Consider the following 17,153-nt stretch of genomic DNA (forward strand, 5'->3'; position numbering starts at 1 on the left):
AGGGCTTCAAATTTGGAAGGAAAAGGGAAGTAAGTATGTCTTCATATTAAACTTCCTGTTTTCCAGTGAGGAAGTGCAGAACAAGATATTTTTGGAACAGAAAAAATATCTCTCCCATTTTTCTATAATGTGAAAATCAATCTTCAGAGAAAAATGCAAAATGTAAAAGACCCAGCATGAACAAATTATCTGTTATTGTTCTCCAGTTATTTTTCAAGCAAACTTGTTCATACTAGAGATAATAAGATTGACTTGCATGCATTTAGTGACTGATTTATGCAATGGCATTCTCTCTTACCTGGTACAAAATGTAGGACCATAGCTGGACTTGTCACATTATGATTGATCTGATTCATAAACATACAATATACCTGGAGATCATATTCTTTGGAACTGCAGTGTATGTCTGTGAAACTTTGTATGGAATAGTAGCAATTGAGATTATTTCTTTCCCTTCTTTCTGTAAAGGAACAAATTATTTAATGTGGGGTTAAGGTTTTAACCTCCAGAATAAGAAGCTAGGCTCCTATTCTTAACCTAGATCCTAGTCAGGTTTATTAAAATAGATGTATTCATATCTAGTTAGGTAAAAACATTTTGTGTTAAATCTCTGAGAAAACAACTTTTTAACTGTTTGTAAATAGCTTGACAGCTTCAGTTGAGACCCTGAGAGCTTAGACCCTGTTTTTATCCAGTTGTCTTCTACAACTTAGACTCCTGATAATGGAGAATATTTGTAGCTGGGTTGAAATGAGGGGTCCTTGGTGCTCTCTGAGCTTGGTTGTTTTCTTGCAGACATTTCATTATCCAAGTAGGTAACATCATCGGTGCGAGTTAGGAATGGGAATGATTACTAGCACAGATGATGTTACTTAGTTTGGATAATGAAACATCTGCAAGAAAACAACCAAGCTCAGAGAGTACCTAGGAGCCCTTCACATAGACACCTGATACAGGTTATTCCTTCAATACTAATCAACATTAGGGAATTAAGAATGTGGGGATCACTAAGGGAACTGGTGCTGAATCTCAGATTATTCAACCCCTGCTACAAAGCTCTGGTACAGTGTTTCTCACCCTTTAAGATGTGTGGACATCAACTCCCAGAATTTCTCAGCCAGCATGAATTGAGATTTGCACATCTGAAATCTGCAGAGGTTGAGAAACACTGATATAGAAGCAAACTGTGATTTTCATGGTTGCATTTGACCTTGCCAAACCCCATTAAGGTTTCAAGAGAAATGGATATCTAGCTTTTCATCAACAGCTCTTCTTCCATCCAGCCTATGATTACTTACCTGCCCTAATGCGTAAAGGCATATTGTGATCATGAGAAAACAAATAAACAATGTAATTTTCCATCCGTCGTGTACAGCATTCTAGAATTCTTGTTGATGGACAAGAAATGACAGTCTCTATGGGATCTCTTATGATCTCTTGAGGCCGGAGCAAAGGAATAACTTTAATTGTTATATTTCCAAAGCTGCTCAAAAAACTTTGGGAAAAGTTGCATGTATAGATGCCTAGAAAAATAAAACAACAGGTTTAACAAATGCAATTCTAAAGAAATTAACAACAGACAGGTTTAAAGCAGCAACAACTACTATTAAAATCCTCTAAAATAAAAAAACCATGGTCATCCCCATCTTCCTCTTCAGCCTTGCTGAAAATTACAGACCAATCTCCTTATGTTGCGTCACCCATAAAGTCATGAAATCAATTATTAACCAATCCATTATCCTCCACAAACAACCTACTCTCCAATAAACAATTTGGTTTCAGAAAAAAACTATCCTGCAAACTGCAACTCTTACACTGCAAAAACATATGGACTACACAACTCGATCAGGGCAAAGCAATAGACGCAATCTACATAGACTTCTGTAATGCCTTTGATTCAGTGGTACACGACAAACTACTACTAAAACTAAAATCTTATGGTACCTCTGGACACCTGCATAACTGGATAGAAGCATTCCTGTCAAACAGGCAACAAATGGTCAAAATTGGGAGCGTCCTATCAAATTCTGTACCTGTCAACAGTGGTGTCCCCCAAGGCAGTGTTCTAGGACCAACTCTTTTCATACTCTACATAAATAACCTCAGTGATCATATTAAGAGCAACTGTGTTCTCTTTGCTGATGATGTAAAGCTATTCAACACCATAGACAATACTACTACCCTTCAAAAAGACCTTGACTATGTATCAGAATGGTCAATCAAATGGCAACTTCAAATCTCAAGAAATAAATGCTCTCTCTTACCTATTGGAAAGAAAATAAAATAGTCAAGACCTTGTTGAGGATCCAAACTCTGTCAAGGACCTTGGAGTACTCATCTCTAATGATCTAAGTGCTAGAGCCCACTGTAACTACATAGCCAAAAAGGCATTAAGACTTGTTAATCTAATCCTACATAGCTTCTTCTCTGGTAATATCACACTACTAACTAGAGCATACAAAACATTTGCAAGACCTATACTTGAATACAGCTCATCAGTCTGGAACCCATATCATGTATCTGATATTAACACAATTGAGAAAGTCCAGAAATATTTCACAAGAAGAGTTTTCCGCTCCTCTACTCCTTGCAGAATACCTTATGCCACCGGACTTGAAACTCTACACCTAGAAAACCTAGCACTATACTGCCTTCGGTCCAATCTAAGTATAGTATATAAAATCATACATTGCAATGTCCTACCTATCAATGAATACTTCAGCTTCAGTCATAACAATACAAGAGCACACAATAGATACAAACTCAAGGTTAACCACACCAAACTGGATTGCAGGAAATACGACTTCAGCAACAGAGGGGTCAATGTTTGGAATACTCTACCTGACTCTGTGGTTTCTTCCCCAAACCCCAAAAACTTTAACCTTAGACTGTCTACTATTGACCTCACCCCTTTCCTAAGAAGTCTGTAGGGGATATGCATAAGTGCACCAACGTGCCTACCGTCCCAGTCCTATTGTTTCTTTTATTTTTCTTATATGTATCCATGTATTCATAACTATGTTTTTACTTATACCTATTATCTTGTAAGCAATTGACAAAAATAAATAAATAAATAAATAAAAAAGTAGAAACATTGAAAAGCCACTTTAGTGAACACGTTATTTCATTGATAAAATTATTTTTCTCATGAATGGGATGGCTGAGTGAAATTATTCATGCCTTGACTCACCAGTCCAGTCCTGGTTTGCTCTAGGTACACTCAGCACAGACGTGGCACCTGTGAAGGTCTTCGTGGTGGTGTACCACCTACTATCTATTTGCTTAATACTCCTGCCATTCTGAATTTTCCAAATGACCGTGTCATAATTGCTGACATCACTCTGGCATGTTAAAAAGAAAGCATCTCCCTCAGAAACAATGTCCTTTGAACTAGAAAGGGTTATTTTTGCTGGTGAAACACAAAATAAAGAGACATTATTTAGTATTTCATTATGAGACCAGCATTACAAACGAGACTTATTGGAGAATTGTGTGATTTGCCTTCTTAATACAAAGATTAGTTCTCATGTATCAAGACATTAGTTCTACCTTACAACACTTGTTCTAATCTTTTATTGATCATTGTAGTTCTCAATCATAAAATGTTTTGCTTCCATCATTTGCTGTGTTCCTTAGCATGGTTTAATAAAGTATTTCCTCTTGTATTTTTTAAAACAGCTGGATTTGTTTACACCATCTTGTTAATGGCTGTGGGTGGTTTTTGATGTCTACAGTCCAGAAAATTTTGCCATACTCTGTGAAGATTGCCCATTAGTTGGCAGGCATGCTCTAATAAGGATTCAATAGCAGAAAAATTGGCAATTGCCCCACCCTTCATCTCTATCTATCTATCTATCTATCTATCTATCTATCTATCTATCTATCTATCTATCTATCTATCTCTATCTCCTTTTTTTAAAGCAGAAAAAAAACCCACTCTCCATTCTATAATATCAGAAGGACAAAGAGGATACAACACATATTTACAAACAATGTGTGGCCAGCAATGTGAGACAAGATGAAAGGCTATATGGAGAATTGTTTGAGTCAAGCCTATATCCAAAATTTAACAGCAAAGTTTAAAATGAACAGTTAAAGTTTGAAGAACTTTTAGAACCCAGTGGAGGAACTGAACAAACTTTCCATGGATCAAAGTCTGACACTACTCCCCTTCTTGCTTTCCTGGGATCCTGGTCTTTTGCCACAAACTTTGTACAGTTTCATTTTGTCCACATTCATTGATAGTCCATCCCTTAAACTGCAGCCTAGCTAGAAGCATTTACACAAAAGTGCTAGCTTCAATACTGTATTCTAAATCTAGTACTACAGATTTTCTCAGGTGATTACTGAATCCATCCACAACAATCAGAAAACGGGCACTGTATCCAAAAAGATGCTTACCCACACAAAAATATGTCACTTTGAGTATTTTATTGGCACGAGCACCATAGGTGGTGTTTAGTTCACATGTATAATCAGTGCTGGTACCAGACTTGTCTACTGGGCACTGAGATTCACTAGCCTGTAGCGAGTAGATGGTACAGTTGTTCATAGATGTAGTGCTTCCTGCAAAGAAAAGCAATCAATTTGAAGAAAAAAGATTGAAGAAAGGCCAATGTTTGAAATAAAGCTATGTAATATCTGAGTTTCTGCTTCCTATAGCACATTGCATGCAGTGTGTGGTATTCACAGAACTGACGGCAGTCCCCACTAAGGTCTGCAGTTCTGGTGGGAGTGCCAATCGCTCCCATTGGCTGATGCCTTTTGACAGCCGGCTATAAAAGGAGCTGTCAAACGGCATCAGCTTTTGCCACCAGTTGATCTGCCCTGTTAGCCTCGGCAGCTGCGGCAACCCTTTATTCATTGAATAAAGCTTTTAACTGTCCACTCTGAGTCTGCCTCGTATCTCCGCCGCTCCACAACACTGGCGACGAGGGTGGGATGCAATAAGAGGCAACCAGACGTTCAACAAGCTGAGCTAAGTCCCTTAAAAAGAGCCGGAGCCACCGAGAGCTGACAGCCGCAGACGCTGATGCTCTCCACAAGCACGAAGTTTAAAAGCCTCCACAGCTGAGGAGACAGACGCCGCCTGACAGGCGCAGCCGCAATCACTCTTTTAAGAATGCGATTTTCAAAACCTTCCCTTGCTGAAAAGACAGATGCTGCTGCCTCACAATGACTTCCAGCCCGGCATTCCCACCTTTCAAGCCGACTGCTGAGACGTGGGAATCATACAAAAATCGTTTCTTCTGCTTCCTAGATGCGATAGACCTCACAGACACCACAGACCACCAAAAAAAATCATACTTCCTTAGTTTTTGCGGGGCCGCGGTTTTTGACACTGCTACAGCACTGGTTGCTCTTTGTTCTATTAGAACTATCCCCTGGGAGGAGCTTCAAGAGATCCTCTCCAACCACTACTCCCCTAAGCCTTCCCAACATGCCTTTAGGATGAGGAAGCAGTCTGAGGGGGAGTCAGTTAGTGAGTATATGGCAGCTTTACGATCAGCTGCCCTACAATGTGGGTTCAGAGATTACCTAGAAGACATGCTCCTAGATCAGATTGTCTGTGGGGTCAAGGACCTGAGGCTTCAAAGATGTTTGCTAGCTAAAAGAGACCTGACCTTAGCTATAGCTATAGAGGAAGCCCAAGCTGCTGAGCTATCTGCTCTGTCAGCAGCTGAAATACAAGGGACCCCTATCAGGCAAGGCAGCTCAACTGTTCGCTCTGAGGAAGTTTCCCTAGATGAAAATCCTGAAGACACAATGGAGGTAAACCGCCTTAGACAACAGAAGCCCTCACTAGAAGGACCTAGGCAAAAAACCAACCTCACCCCCAGGCAGCAACCTATCTGCCTGAGCTGTGGAGGTACCCATCTTAGGGCATCCTGCAGGTTCAGGAATGCAATCTGCCTGAACTGTCAAAAGAAAGGCCACCTAGTTAGAGTCTGCCAAGCAGGGATAACTTTTCCACAGAGACCTCAACCTACTGCTAATTTTCAAAGGCAAGTTGAGGATTGCTATACCTGCTACCACTCAGATCACACTTCAAAAGGCTCTAACAAAATAAGTATCTTTGCTTTTTTAGAAGGTAAGCCTTGCAGGATGGAGGTGGACATGGGATCTGCACTTTCAATCATCTCCTGGGAAACCCTGAAGAAGATGCATCCCAGAATGTCCAAGAAGAAGTTCCTGAACTGCCACCTGACTCTGTGTGATTACCAAGGCAAGAATATCCCTGTCCTTGGGAAAGGCAAGTTTTTAGTCCAATTCCAAAACTTCAAAGGCCACTTGCCTTTGGTGGTAGTAGATGGTGCCCTCCCTAGTTTACTGGGACTAGATTGGTTCCCTGCTCTTGGCCTCAGCATAACTGGTATCCACGCTGTTTCAACCTCTGAAGTAGTCACCCTATTCAGAGACTACTCTGATGTATTTAGCAAAGATTTAGGGTGTTACTCTGGTACCCCTATTTCATTCAATGTAGACCCACAGGCAACTCCCATTCGCCTTAAACCATGCAGAGTACCTTTTGCTATTCACCCCAAGTTAGACATAGAGCTAGATAAATTATTAAAGCAAGGGGTGTTAGAACCGGTAGATTTTGCAAGATGGGAGACCCCCATAGTCACCCCACTTAAAAAAGATGGCAGCATGAGAATCTGCACTGATTACAAAACTTCCCTCAATCGTTTCCTGCAAGTCAGCGCATACCCTGTCCCTGTCATCCAACATCTTTTACACACCTTTGAGCCTGGGACTATCTTTGCAAAATTAGATATGTCCCAGGCCTACCAACAGTTTCCTGTTGACAAACAGACTGCAGAATTACAAACCATAGTCACACATAGGGGTGCATTTAAGTGCAAACGTCTCCAATTTGGTGTTAGTGTAGCCCCTGGAATTTTTCAATCTCTAATGGTGAGGCTTCTCCAAGGACTTCCAGGCGTAGTCCCCTATTTTGACTACATTTTGGTTTCAGCTATGGATAAGACACAACTAATACAGAGGGTCAGAACAGTCCTTGAGCGGTTTAGGCAGCATGGCCTCAAACTTAAGAGGGAGAAGTACACCATCGCCACTAAGCAAGTGGACTTTCTAGGCTACAGAATTGACGCCTCTGGTATTCACCCAATTGAGTCCAAAGTCAGGACTATCCACGAGGCACCCACACCTTCCAACAAGACTGAACTCCAAGCCTTCTTAGGGCTTCTGAATTTCTATGCTGCATTCCTCCCACATAAAGCATCTATAGCAGAACCTCTGCACAGACTTTTAGATAAACAATCCCCCTGGCATTGGGGACCTAGGGAAGCCCATGCCTTCAAATCCGTCAAGTCCTTGCTCACATCTAATGCAGTTTTAATTCAATTCAATCAGCAGCTGCCCCTAGTCCTGGCAGCAGATGCTTCCCCCTTTGGTGTAGGGGCAGTTCTGACCCACAGGGTCCCTAATGGCTCTGAGGCACCAATTGCCTTCTTCTCAAGAACCTTCTCTGCTGCAGAAAGAAACTACAGCCAAATTGATAAAGAGGCTTTGGCTGCAGTTGCTGCTGTTAAAAAAAGTTTCACGAATTCCTTTATGGTCACTACTTTGAACTTATAACAGATCATAAACCACTTTTAGGCCTTTTGTCAGGGGACAAGCAAACCCCACAGGTCCTATCACCAAGGATGACCAGGTGGACTCTGTTCCTGGCCGCCTATTCATACAAACTAGTGCATCACCCGGGAAAGAACATGTGCCACGCAGATGCCCTCAGTCATTGCCCCCTACCAGTGCCAGTCGAAGACCCCGCACCCATACATGCCATTTTTGAGGTCAATGAACTCAACTTGCCTATTACAGCTGAAGAAATTGCCACTCACTCCTAAAGGGACAAGGTAATTGCCCAAGTCCTGGACTGGGTGGGAAGGGGGTGGCCTGCAATTCAACACACTCCTGAATTTTTACCATTCAAGATTCACAGGCAAGAGTTGTCATTCCTACAGGGTTGTTTGTTGTGGGGGACAAGGGTGGTCATCCCTGCCACACTACAAGAGCCAGTCTTAAAGGTCCTACATGAAGGCCACCTGGGCATCGTGAGGATGAAGGCCCTGGCCCACAGCTATGTGTGGTGGCCAGGCATCGATGCCCAGATCTCCAGCTGGGTAAGCTCATGCCAGCCATGCCAAGCTACCAGACCAGCCACACCTGCAGCCACTCCTACCCGGTGGGAGGATGCTGGAGCCCCTTGGTCTCGGCTACACATCGACCTGGCAGGCCCAGTGCATGGGCGGACTTTCCTAGTCCTAGTGTACTCTTTCTCTAAATGGATTGACCTGGCTCTTCTTCCTTCCACAACCACACTGGCCATCACAAGAGCCCTGACCAGAGTATTTGTCACCCATGGCCTCCCTGACACACTGGTATCCAACAATGGCCCCCAGTTCACCTCTTGTGAGTTTGAGGTTTTCGCAGCCAATCTGGGCATCAGGCACATCCTCACAGCCCCTTTTCACCCTGCAAGCAACGGGATGGCTGAGAGGGCAATTAGGTCAGTAAAAGAAGCATTGGCGAGGTTTGGCCAGATAGACTGGCACTCCAAACTGTCCAGATACCTTCTGACCCAGCATACAACCCCCTGTACCATGACTAACGAATCACCTGCAGAATTGCTAATGGGCAGCGCCTTAGGACCACCTTGGATAGATTGCACCCCCATTACACCCCTGGCAGCCCCTTGGGTTCTGACAGCCTTACCAGGGAATTCGCCCTGCATGACCTGGTCTATGCCAGGAATTATGCAGGGGACCCATTATGGGTTCCAGGACAGGTTATATCAGTTATAAGGCCAAGGTCCTACAGGGTCCTCCCGGACGACGGTCATATGTGGCGCCGACACGTAGACCAGCTGAGGAGGCATAGGAGAAAGACTACTGATGACTCCCGCATCCAGCCAAGTGACCCGGTCTACCCAGCAGACACCAACAGTCCCCACCCAGGCGAACCGGTCTACCTGTCAAATGCCAAGGAACTGGTCTACCCATCAAATGCCAAGGGGCCGGTCTACCCAGGGAACGCCGAGAGTCCAGTCTACCCAGCAAACACTGAGGGTCCGGTCTACCCAGCTAACGCCGAAGGTTCCCAACCAGACGGTCTACCCAGCAAACGGCGAGGGTCCGGTCTACCCAGCCAATGCCGAAGTCTCCCAACCAGACGACCCAGTCTACCCAGGGAATGCTGAGGACTCCCAGCCAGATGACCCGGTCTACCCACCCAGCCAAAAGATGCGCCCGAAGCATGCCGAATGGAGAAACCTACCTGGAACACTGCCAGGCACTCAGACTAAGGTCCCTGACAATTGAACTTGCACTCCTGCAGCTTCCAAGGTGATCCAAGGGGCGAAGGACTCTGCCCAAGCCAGAGATCCTCTGGGACTCAGGCAGTCCAACCGCCAGCACAGGAGGCCGGCCTGTTTACAGGACTATGCATGCTCCTGGCCAGGGGAAAGGAGTGTGGTATTCACAGAACTGACAGCAGTCTCTACTCAGGTCCGCAGTTCTGGCGGGAGCGCCAATTGCTCCCATTGGCTGATGCCGTTTGACAGCCAGCTATAAAAGGAGCTGTCAAACGGCATCAGCTTTTGCCACCAGCTGATCTGCCCTGTTAGCCTCGGCAACCGCAGCAACCCTTTATTCATTGAATAAAGCTTTTAACTGTCCGCTCTGAGTCTGCCTCGTATGTCCGCTGCTCCACAACACAGTGGAATTATGAAGAAGAATGAAGAGGAATTTGTATGTTGTTGTTAAATTTATATCCCACCTTTCTTACAGGAGCTCAAGGAAGTGTACATAGTGCTCAGCCCTCCATTTTCCCCCCAATAAAAACCTGTGAGATGAGTTGAGCTGAGAATTCATTGCACACACAGTAAAAGGCTGAGTACATGCAAAATAATAGTTAACCAACCTAAGTTACTCAAAATAATAGTAAAAAAATTAGACATCCTAAAACATTGTTGCTTTAGATAGTGGGATGGCCAGCATATAAATATAATAATTAAATCAATATACTGTGGGCTCATGACTGTAGCAACAAAGGCTGCTGGGTGTTGCCAAGCTGTGGGACAGTAGGCAGGGGATCCTTTTTTTAGCCTCGCAATTGCAGTTCTGGATCGGGTCCAAGTGGAGACACATCGGCCTACCCTCTGGTGCTTTGGAAAATAAGTTGATCCCCCTCCCTCTTCTTTGTGGCAGCCTGTCAATTTTTCGATCTCAATTTTTCTGATGAATGCTACATTTCCCATTGACGGGTCAATTACTTTCATTCTCCCCTTTGCAGGCAAATCTGGAAGTCTAGGTTTTGTGAAGGAGAAGAGAAAGCAGAAATAGGAAAGCATTTAGCTTTCTGCCCCACATTTCCAACTGACATCAAGAGATTGGAGCTCTCCAGGACCAAAGATTATTATCTTTTTGGTCTAGGAAGGGAGCAAACAGTGAATTTGCTTAACACATAGGCCAGTTCAAGTTAGACAATGGTGGAGCAAGCGAAAGTAACACAATTTCAGGTTCTGGTCTTGATTTTGCTTTGATGGAGAAATGTATGAAAGTCAGAATCTGGGCCCATATTCGTGTCCAATATTCTGTGATCCATAAAATAACACAAATGTTGAGAGACAACTACACTTTCTATATAAAGAGCACTGGAAAGAGTAAAGTGATCAGCTATAATCAGCTCTTAGTATAGATGATATTGCTACATACCTGAAATATTTATTGCTCCATTGGGTCTCCAATAAGGAGAGAAAAGTTGTATGTCTCTATCTGTGCAGCAGCTTAGTTCTCTTCTATCTGTACCATCACAGACAATAGAAACATTTTCTGATGGCACAAGTTTAATTTGAGAGACCACTATATTAACTTCACCTATGTATGTTGAGGACAATTTCCCTGTGTCATCTTTAAAATTGCAAGTAAAATTATCTGCAAAAAGACAAATATGTTATGGGCAAACATAGTTTCCTAAAATAACATACTTTTAACACTTAACACATTAACAAAAGCCACTTTTGAAATATAACAAGCTTATCACAGTTCTCTAATAAAAGAAATGTATGCTGCAGTTCTAATACATGAGGCTATATCTCAGAGAAATAGTCCGTCCCAAACTGAGTATGAACCAGAAGGGTGAGTTAAAAACTTACAATGCAGTATTATTTTGCTTTAATAGAATAACTAGTTCAGCTAACATCATACCAGCCAGCATACCTCTAGTTGTGCAACAGGAATTTGTTTTCCATCCTAAATGTGCTCTTGAGAGTTTCCCAACCATCTTGTTCAAACTTGTGAGTGCAGCAATAATATAGGCTAGCAGGGTAATTTTTGGTAGTTTTGGTAAAAAGTTATTCAATAAAAATTATGTAACAGTGACAAAACATAGCCTGCCTTCATCATTTCAGGCACCACACCTTAAGAATGAGATAGGAAAATTAGCATTGGTTCAAAGAAGGCCACCAAATGATCAATCAAATAGGTGGCATGAGGAAAGCTGGTCAGAAACAGGATCCATAGGCAACCACAGTGGGCAGACAAATGTCAGAGCACACAAAGCCTATGACCCACACATTTGTATTCACTGCTGAGAAACAAATATGTAAGGGCAAATTCCACATGTCTTCATTATGTGCCTGCTGTCATTTTGAACTAACCTCACACTGGTGTGGTGCTTATGACCGAGTCTATTGACACTGGACAGGAGAAGGTTGAGAGAGAATGTATCAACACTTTATAGGTTATCTGAAGAACTGCTTCATAAATATAACCAATAATATTGAAGAGCAGGGCTAGATTTGATGGACTTAAGTTACAATGAAATTTGTGAGATAAAATGAGGAAGCACCTTTTAACAATAAGTGTAGATGGAGCCAATTAACCAGAAGGGTGGTACACTTTCCTCACTGGAAACCCAAATAGAGATTCCCCAGCTATTTGTTGGGAATGGTCTAAGTTCTAAATCTCCTGCTCTGAGAAGGGAGTTATCCATAATGCATTTCTTTCTGGTCTTTGCTGGTTCCATAAACAAAAGGACTCACGTTAAAGTTAATAATGTTTCCCAACAAAACCTCCACAGTCTCCTACCACAACCTGGAGACATTTGCTGGAATAGCTGACCAAGATCTTTGATATAATGGAGAGAGGACATGCTAATGCTATTAGGTAGCTATCAGCTCATCCATACATGCTGCTTGCCCTGGCACAAGGATGGCTCATTCACTGTTTTTTGATGACCGAAACTCATAAAATAATCTTCAGCCACACCCTAGACCATTACCAAGGTCATCTTCACCCATCTGCCTCCTCTGCCTCCAGACAGCTGTTTTCTGACTTTTGCCAGCATAATACAATCAATGCTGTGTGTCTGCTATACAAACAACATCTCAGCAGCCTTCAAAGTTTGCAGAAGGGCAAAATATATTTGGGAAAGGGAAAATGGGATTCAAGGAGGAATTGCTGAAGGCATGGAATCCGACTAACGATTGATAGGAAAAAACGGAGATCCTGGTGGAAATGGAAATGACTAGAGGAGGATAGGGATGCCTGGAATAGTGACCAGAACACACACTGCACTGAATTCCTGCTTGTTGATTTCATTTTGGCACACAGTTTGGGCTGATATTCTGACATGAGACTAGCTGAAGCTCTGAGCACAGAAGACCTACTGCTAATCTCACCACTGATGGAGGGAAATTTGCTGAAGGTGGAAGAAAGTTTATTATTGGGAATGCATCGGAGCAGGCTCCATGGTGTTTGTCAGCATTGATCCAATCTTTAAGTATATTCTGTCTACAGTTGGGAGGCCAGCAGTGTTCAAGTAAGAGTAACGTTTTATGCCATACTTCAGTAACTAGTTACTTCAGTAACTTTGACAGTGGTGGCATGTTGTTTTCCCAGCATAATAGAATGAGTATGTTTGGTTATACTTGGCCAAATTTTAGATCGACGAGGAATATTATTTTCAAACAATCCCAGTTTAAAAAGGGACATTGTTGGCTCCAACAATGGACTGCAAGGGCCACAAATTTTTGGATCTATTTTCTGCCTTTCTACAGCACTGTTTATAAGAAGAGAATATCTGTAGCTCGGGGTGAATTGTGGAATTCTTGATGCTCTCTGAACTTGATTGTTTGCTTGCAGACATTTTGTTCCCTGGCTAGGAAATATCACCAGTGCTAGGAAGTGTGGGGCTTGTTCCCTGTTTATATACAATGGCTTACCCTGCTAATGTTGGTGGGAGTGTTTATAAGAATTGGTTCAGACCCTTTGACTGCTGATTATCGGGCAACACAAACAACAGCTCCAGCACCCTTCTATTTGGAATTCAGAATTACCTGCTTCGTTCAACTTGATGTCTGTTATTGTCAGGGTTGCTATCTTGCTTCCATCTTTAACCTCGTCTGTAAATATAAGCCTGTCAGCCTTGATGACATTATAACTCCAGGTCACCTTTCTTGAAATGTATTCTGTTGTGCAGGTTATTTTTACTGTATCTCCCTCGAAAATGTGTTCAGGAGAAGTAGAGATATTTACTTTACCTAGCATGGCATAAAGAGAATTCTTCAAAACTGGTGGAACTGAAATATTTATTATTACCATGTATAATTTAGTAAAATGTACAATTTAATGATTGCTGTTCAGTCTAGGGAAAATTGCTATTTTAAGATATAAGACACAGATGCTATATTTATACTCTCTTGGACTCTTTTGGGGAGTGAAAATGAAGCTCTACATAGTCCTATAATTCAATACATAGTTAATCTTTCATTCTAAATATCCAGCAAGCCACATATACATATACATCTATACACATATCACACACACGTAGACGACACACTGTTTCAACCTGAAAAACTAATAATTTTCCAAAATATGAATTCTAAAATTCATATTCATATGTGAACCAACATATGATACAGAGTATTGCTTGTATAATGATCAGCTACTTCATAGTATTATTTTGTACTCTTCTGAATATGCTTTGTTCAAAAGAGTACAAAATAATACAGTGAAACTACCTAGCAAAATGAAGACATTGAAATGGATATCTTAATTGCCTTAAACATTCAGTTCAAAGGAGCTCTGGTTCAGGAGGTGAGATAATTTTGCATGAGGGATTTTCCAAGGTGATTAACAATAATTTAGCTTAATGAATACAAACATCATTTTCAAACAAAGTGGTGCCAATCAATGGCCACCTTTTCACAAATCCATGTTAAAGGCTGAATCTCCAAGATTGATTCTTCACTATCATAGCTTGGCCTGTGGTTGTAAAATTAAATTAAAACTCTAAAGATATTTTCTCACCACCAAGGACAGCAACTGTATTCACCAAAACAGAGACACACATTTTAAATAAAAGGCATTAAAAAACATTACCAAAGACTTCTGTTGAAAAAGTGGAGGATGCTAAGTGATAGGGGTAACGTAAGAGAGCTGCTATATCAGGATGTGCATTTTCAAGCGGGATCTGCTTTGCTGAGGTTATTTCATAGCTAACTACGATGCTTCCAGGCCTATGTAAAAAGAATATTGTCCAGTAAGGTCAAGCTCATTATGTAATAAATTATACACAATATCGTTCTTCTGCCAATCTAGTAGTTTGAAAGCATGCAATGCAAGTAGATAAATAGGTACCACTTTCGTGAGAAGGTAATAACATTCTGTGCACCTTCAGCATATAGTCATATCGACCACATGATCATGAAAGCATCTTCAGACAATGCTGGTTCCCTTGGCTAGGAATCAGAAATGAGCATTACCTCCCTTGGATTTGACATGACTGGATAGAGAAAACCTTAATTTTTTTAAATGGCTTTTAAAGCTATATTTTCATGGTAGCTGAAAGAAAAGAAAACTAGATGTGGACTTTTTTCATCATTCTTGTCTACAATTCTGCCTTATCTACTCAAAAGCATTTCCAGTTTTTCTGGAACCCTGATAGCAGTACAGTCCAATGTGATGGCTTATAGCTAACAGGACAAAGGGCTATTCAGCAGTGAACTCCTGCTTCTGCAGTAGATTTTCCATCTTCCTAGGTCTCCAGAATCTACTTCAGATGGCCCACCAATCTTCCTGACAATTGTTTCTTTGTTTGCTTGTTTTTTCTAGTAAATGCTGTCCTTGAACCTCTCCCCACCAAAATACCCTTACTGAGGGAAACCCAAAGTATCTTAAGTGCTAGAATTGTATAATGGACTCTAAAGATGAATTAAAATATTCACTGCTTTGTTTTAAGTGTTTAAATTGTGTTTGCATGTTTACCTCTGCAATTCTATAATGAAGAGAAATATAATATCCCCATTGAATTCAATTACTGTCCCTATATTACAGCATCTATGTGTCTGTATGCTAAATTTCTCAATGATACAATCAGAACAATGAAAATTTCATGGAAAAATTTACAACTATCTTTAATTGGTAGAATAGTGACAATTAAAATGAATATATTGCCAGAAATATTATACTTATTCCAGGCAATTCTAATAAGATTGAAAAAAAAATACTTTGAAGATTTAAATAAAATGATGTTGAAATTTATCTGGCAGGGGAAAAAGACTAGATTTAAGATAAAATTACTACCAGATGCAAGGTTGAGAGGGGGGTTTGGATTACCCTATTGGGAACTATATTACCAGGTAACAATATTGAAGTGGATGAAGGAATGGATTGTATTGAAAAATGCCAGATTATAAACACTAGAAGGCCATGATTTACAATTGGGGCGGCATGCATTTTTATGGTACAAAGAAAGTAAGGTACATGGATACTTTAGGAGACACTGCATTAGGGATGCTTTATTAACAGTATCAGAAAAAAATAAGAGACTATCATTATATGAAAATACCAGTCTGGTTATCAACATTAGAAGCTTTTACATATCCACAGCTTTTTAGAAAGGAATACATTATTAGATATGAAGAAATTTTAAATGAAAAGAGTGAACTCAAAACAAAGCAAGAATTAGGGTTACAAGGGATAAATATAAATTGGTATTTGTATTTGCAAATACATACAAGGTATGAAAAAGATATTAAGATGGCTGGGTTTTATAAGGAATTGACTGAATTGGATAAAATCCTAACAGGCACTGAAGAGAAGTTGATCAACAAATTATATAGTTATTTATTTGGAGTGAAATTAGAGGAAAAACAAGTAAAAGAATCAATGATTGCATGGGGGAGAAATTTTAGATATGGAATAGATTTGGATAAATGGCAGATATTATGGTCTAGAAGCTATAAATTAACTATGTCAACACCCTATAAAGAGAATTTGTATAAGATGTTTTACAGGTGGCATCTACCCCCAACAAGAATTGCCAAGATGTTTAAAGATAAGTCGGCGAAGTGCTGGAAATGTCAGAAGTCACCAGGATCATACTACCATATGTGGTGGACATGTACAGAAGCTAAAAAGTATTGGACTAGAATATACATGCAGCTGGGGAAAATGATAAAACAGCATATAGATTTAAAACCAGAGACATTTTAATTGGGAATTTTGCCTGAGGGTTACAATAAAGAGTTAACATATTTGATTATCAATGTTTTAACAGCAGCTAGGATTGTATTTGCACAAAATTGGAAAAATGACAAAATTCCGATGGATGAGGAAATAAGAAAACAATGGAATGTGCAGAAATGAGTAGATTGACAATGGCAATTAGAGAACAAGAAGAAAAAGATTATTATAAAATTTGGAATTTATTTTATGAATGGTTGGAAAAAAGAGTAAGAAATTGAAATATGTAAGTATAGTATAATATATCATTACCGATAAACAAATGAGTTAGATAGAGTAAGAAAATGAATGTGAAATATATCATTGAAAGTCAATAATTACAATGTTAAGGATAATATAACAAGTGATACATGTGATATAAAATATTGATTAGAACGATTATAAGTATATATAAGTAAAATATGTATGAGAATGTTACTATGTGCACAAAGATATATGTACCCAACTGACACACTATTGAACAGAAAGGTTTTACTTGTTTGTTGTTGTTATAAAAATAAAAAACTTTTTTATAAAAAAAAGAACAATGAAAATTTCAAAACTGGAAGAAAGATTTCTTTTTCTTATGGACACTCCAGAATATACTGAAAATGCCCTGAG

The 17,153-nt window shown here is 40.5% G+C and overlaps 1 protein-coding gene across 2 annotated transcripts in view; it reads right to left on the reverse strand.

The window, feature by feature from the left end:
• Positions 1 to 17,153, reverse strand: part of ADGRF5 (adhesion G protein-coupled receptor F5) — a 58,739-nt gene that overhangs the window by 18,840 nt on the left and 22,746 nt on the right. For both annotated transcript variants that reach the window (XM_026707712.2, XM_026707713.2), the window contains exons 8-14: positions 14,409 to 14,545; positions 13,364 to 13,567; positions 10,740 to 10,958; positions 4,402 to 4,566; positions 3,191 to 3,409; positions 1,299 to 1,523; positions 299 to 460 (exon numbers count right to left, since the gene is read on the reverse strand). In XM_026707712.2, the coding sequence (XP_026563497.2) occupies positions 299 to 460; positions 1,299 to 1,523; positions 3,191 to 3,409; positions 4,402 to 4,566; positions 10,740 to 10,958; positions 13,364 to 13,567; positions 14,409 to 14,545 (1,331 nt within the window). The remainder of the gene's footprint in view (positions 1 to 298; positions 461 to 1,298; positions 1,524 to 3,190; positions 3,410 to 4,401; positions 4,567 to 10,739; positions 10,959 to 13,363; positions 13,568 to 14,408; positions 14,546 to 17,153) is intronic.

This window comes from Pseudonaja textilis, chromosome 1, assembly GCF_049901715.1.
Source record: "Pseudonaja textilis isolate UNSWEBS1 chromosome 1, rPseTex1.2, whole genome shotgun sequence".
Classification (NCBI taxonomy): Eukaryota; Metazoa; Chordata; class Lepidosauria; order Squamata; family Elapidae; genus Pseudonaja; species Pseudonaja textilis.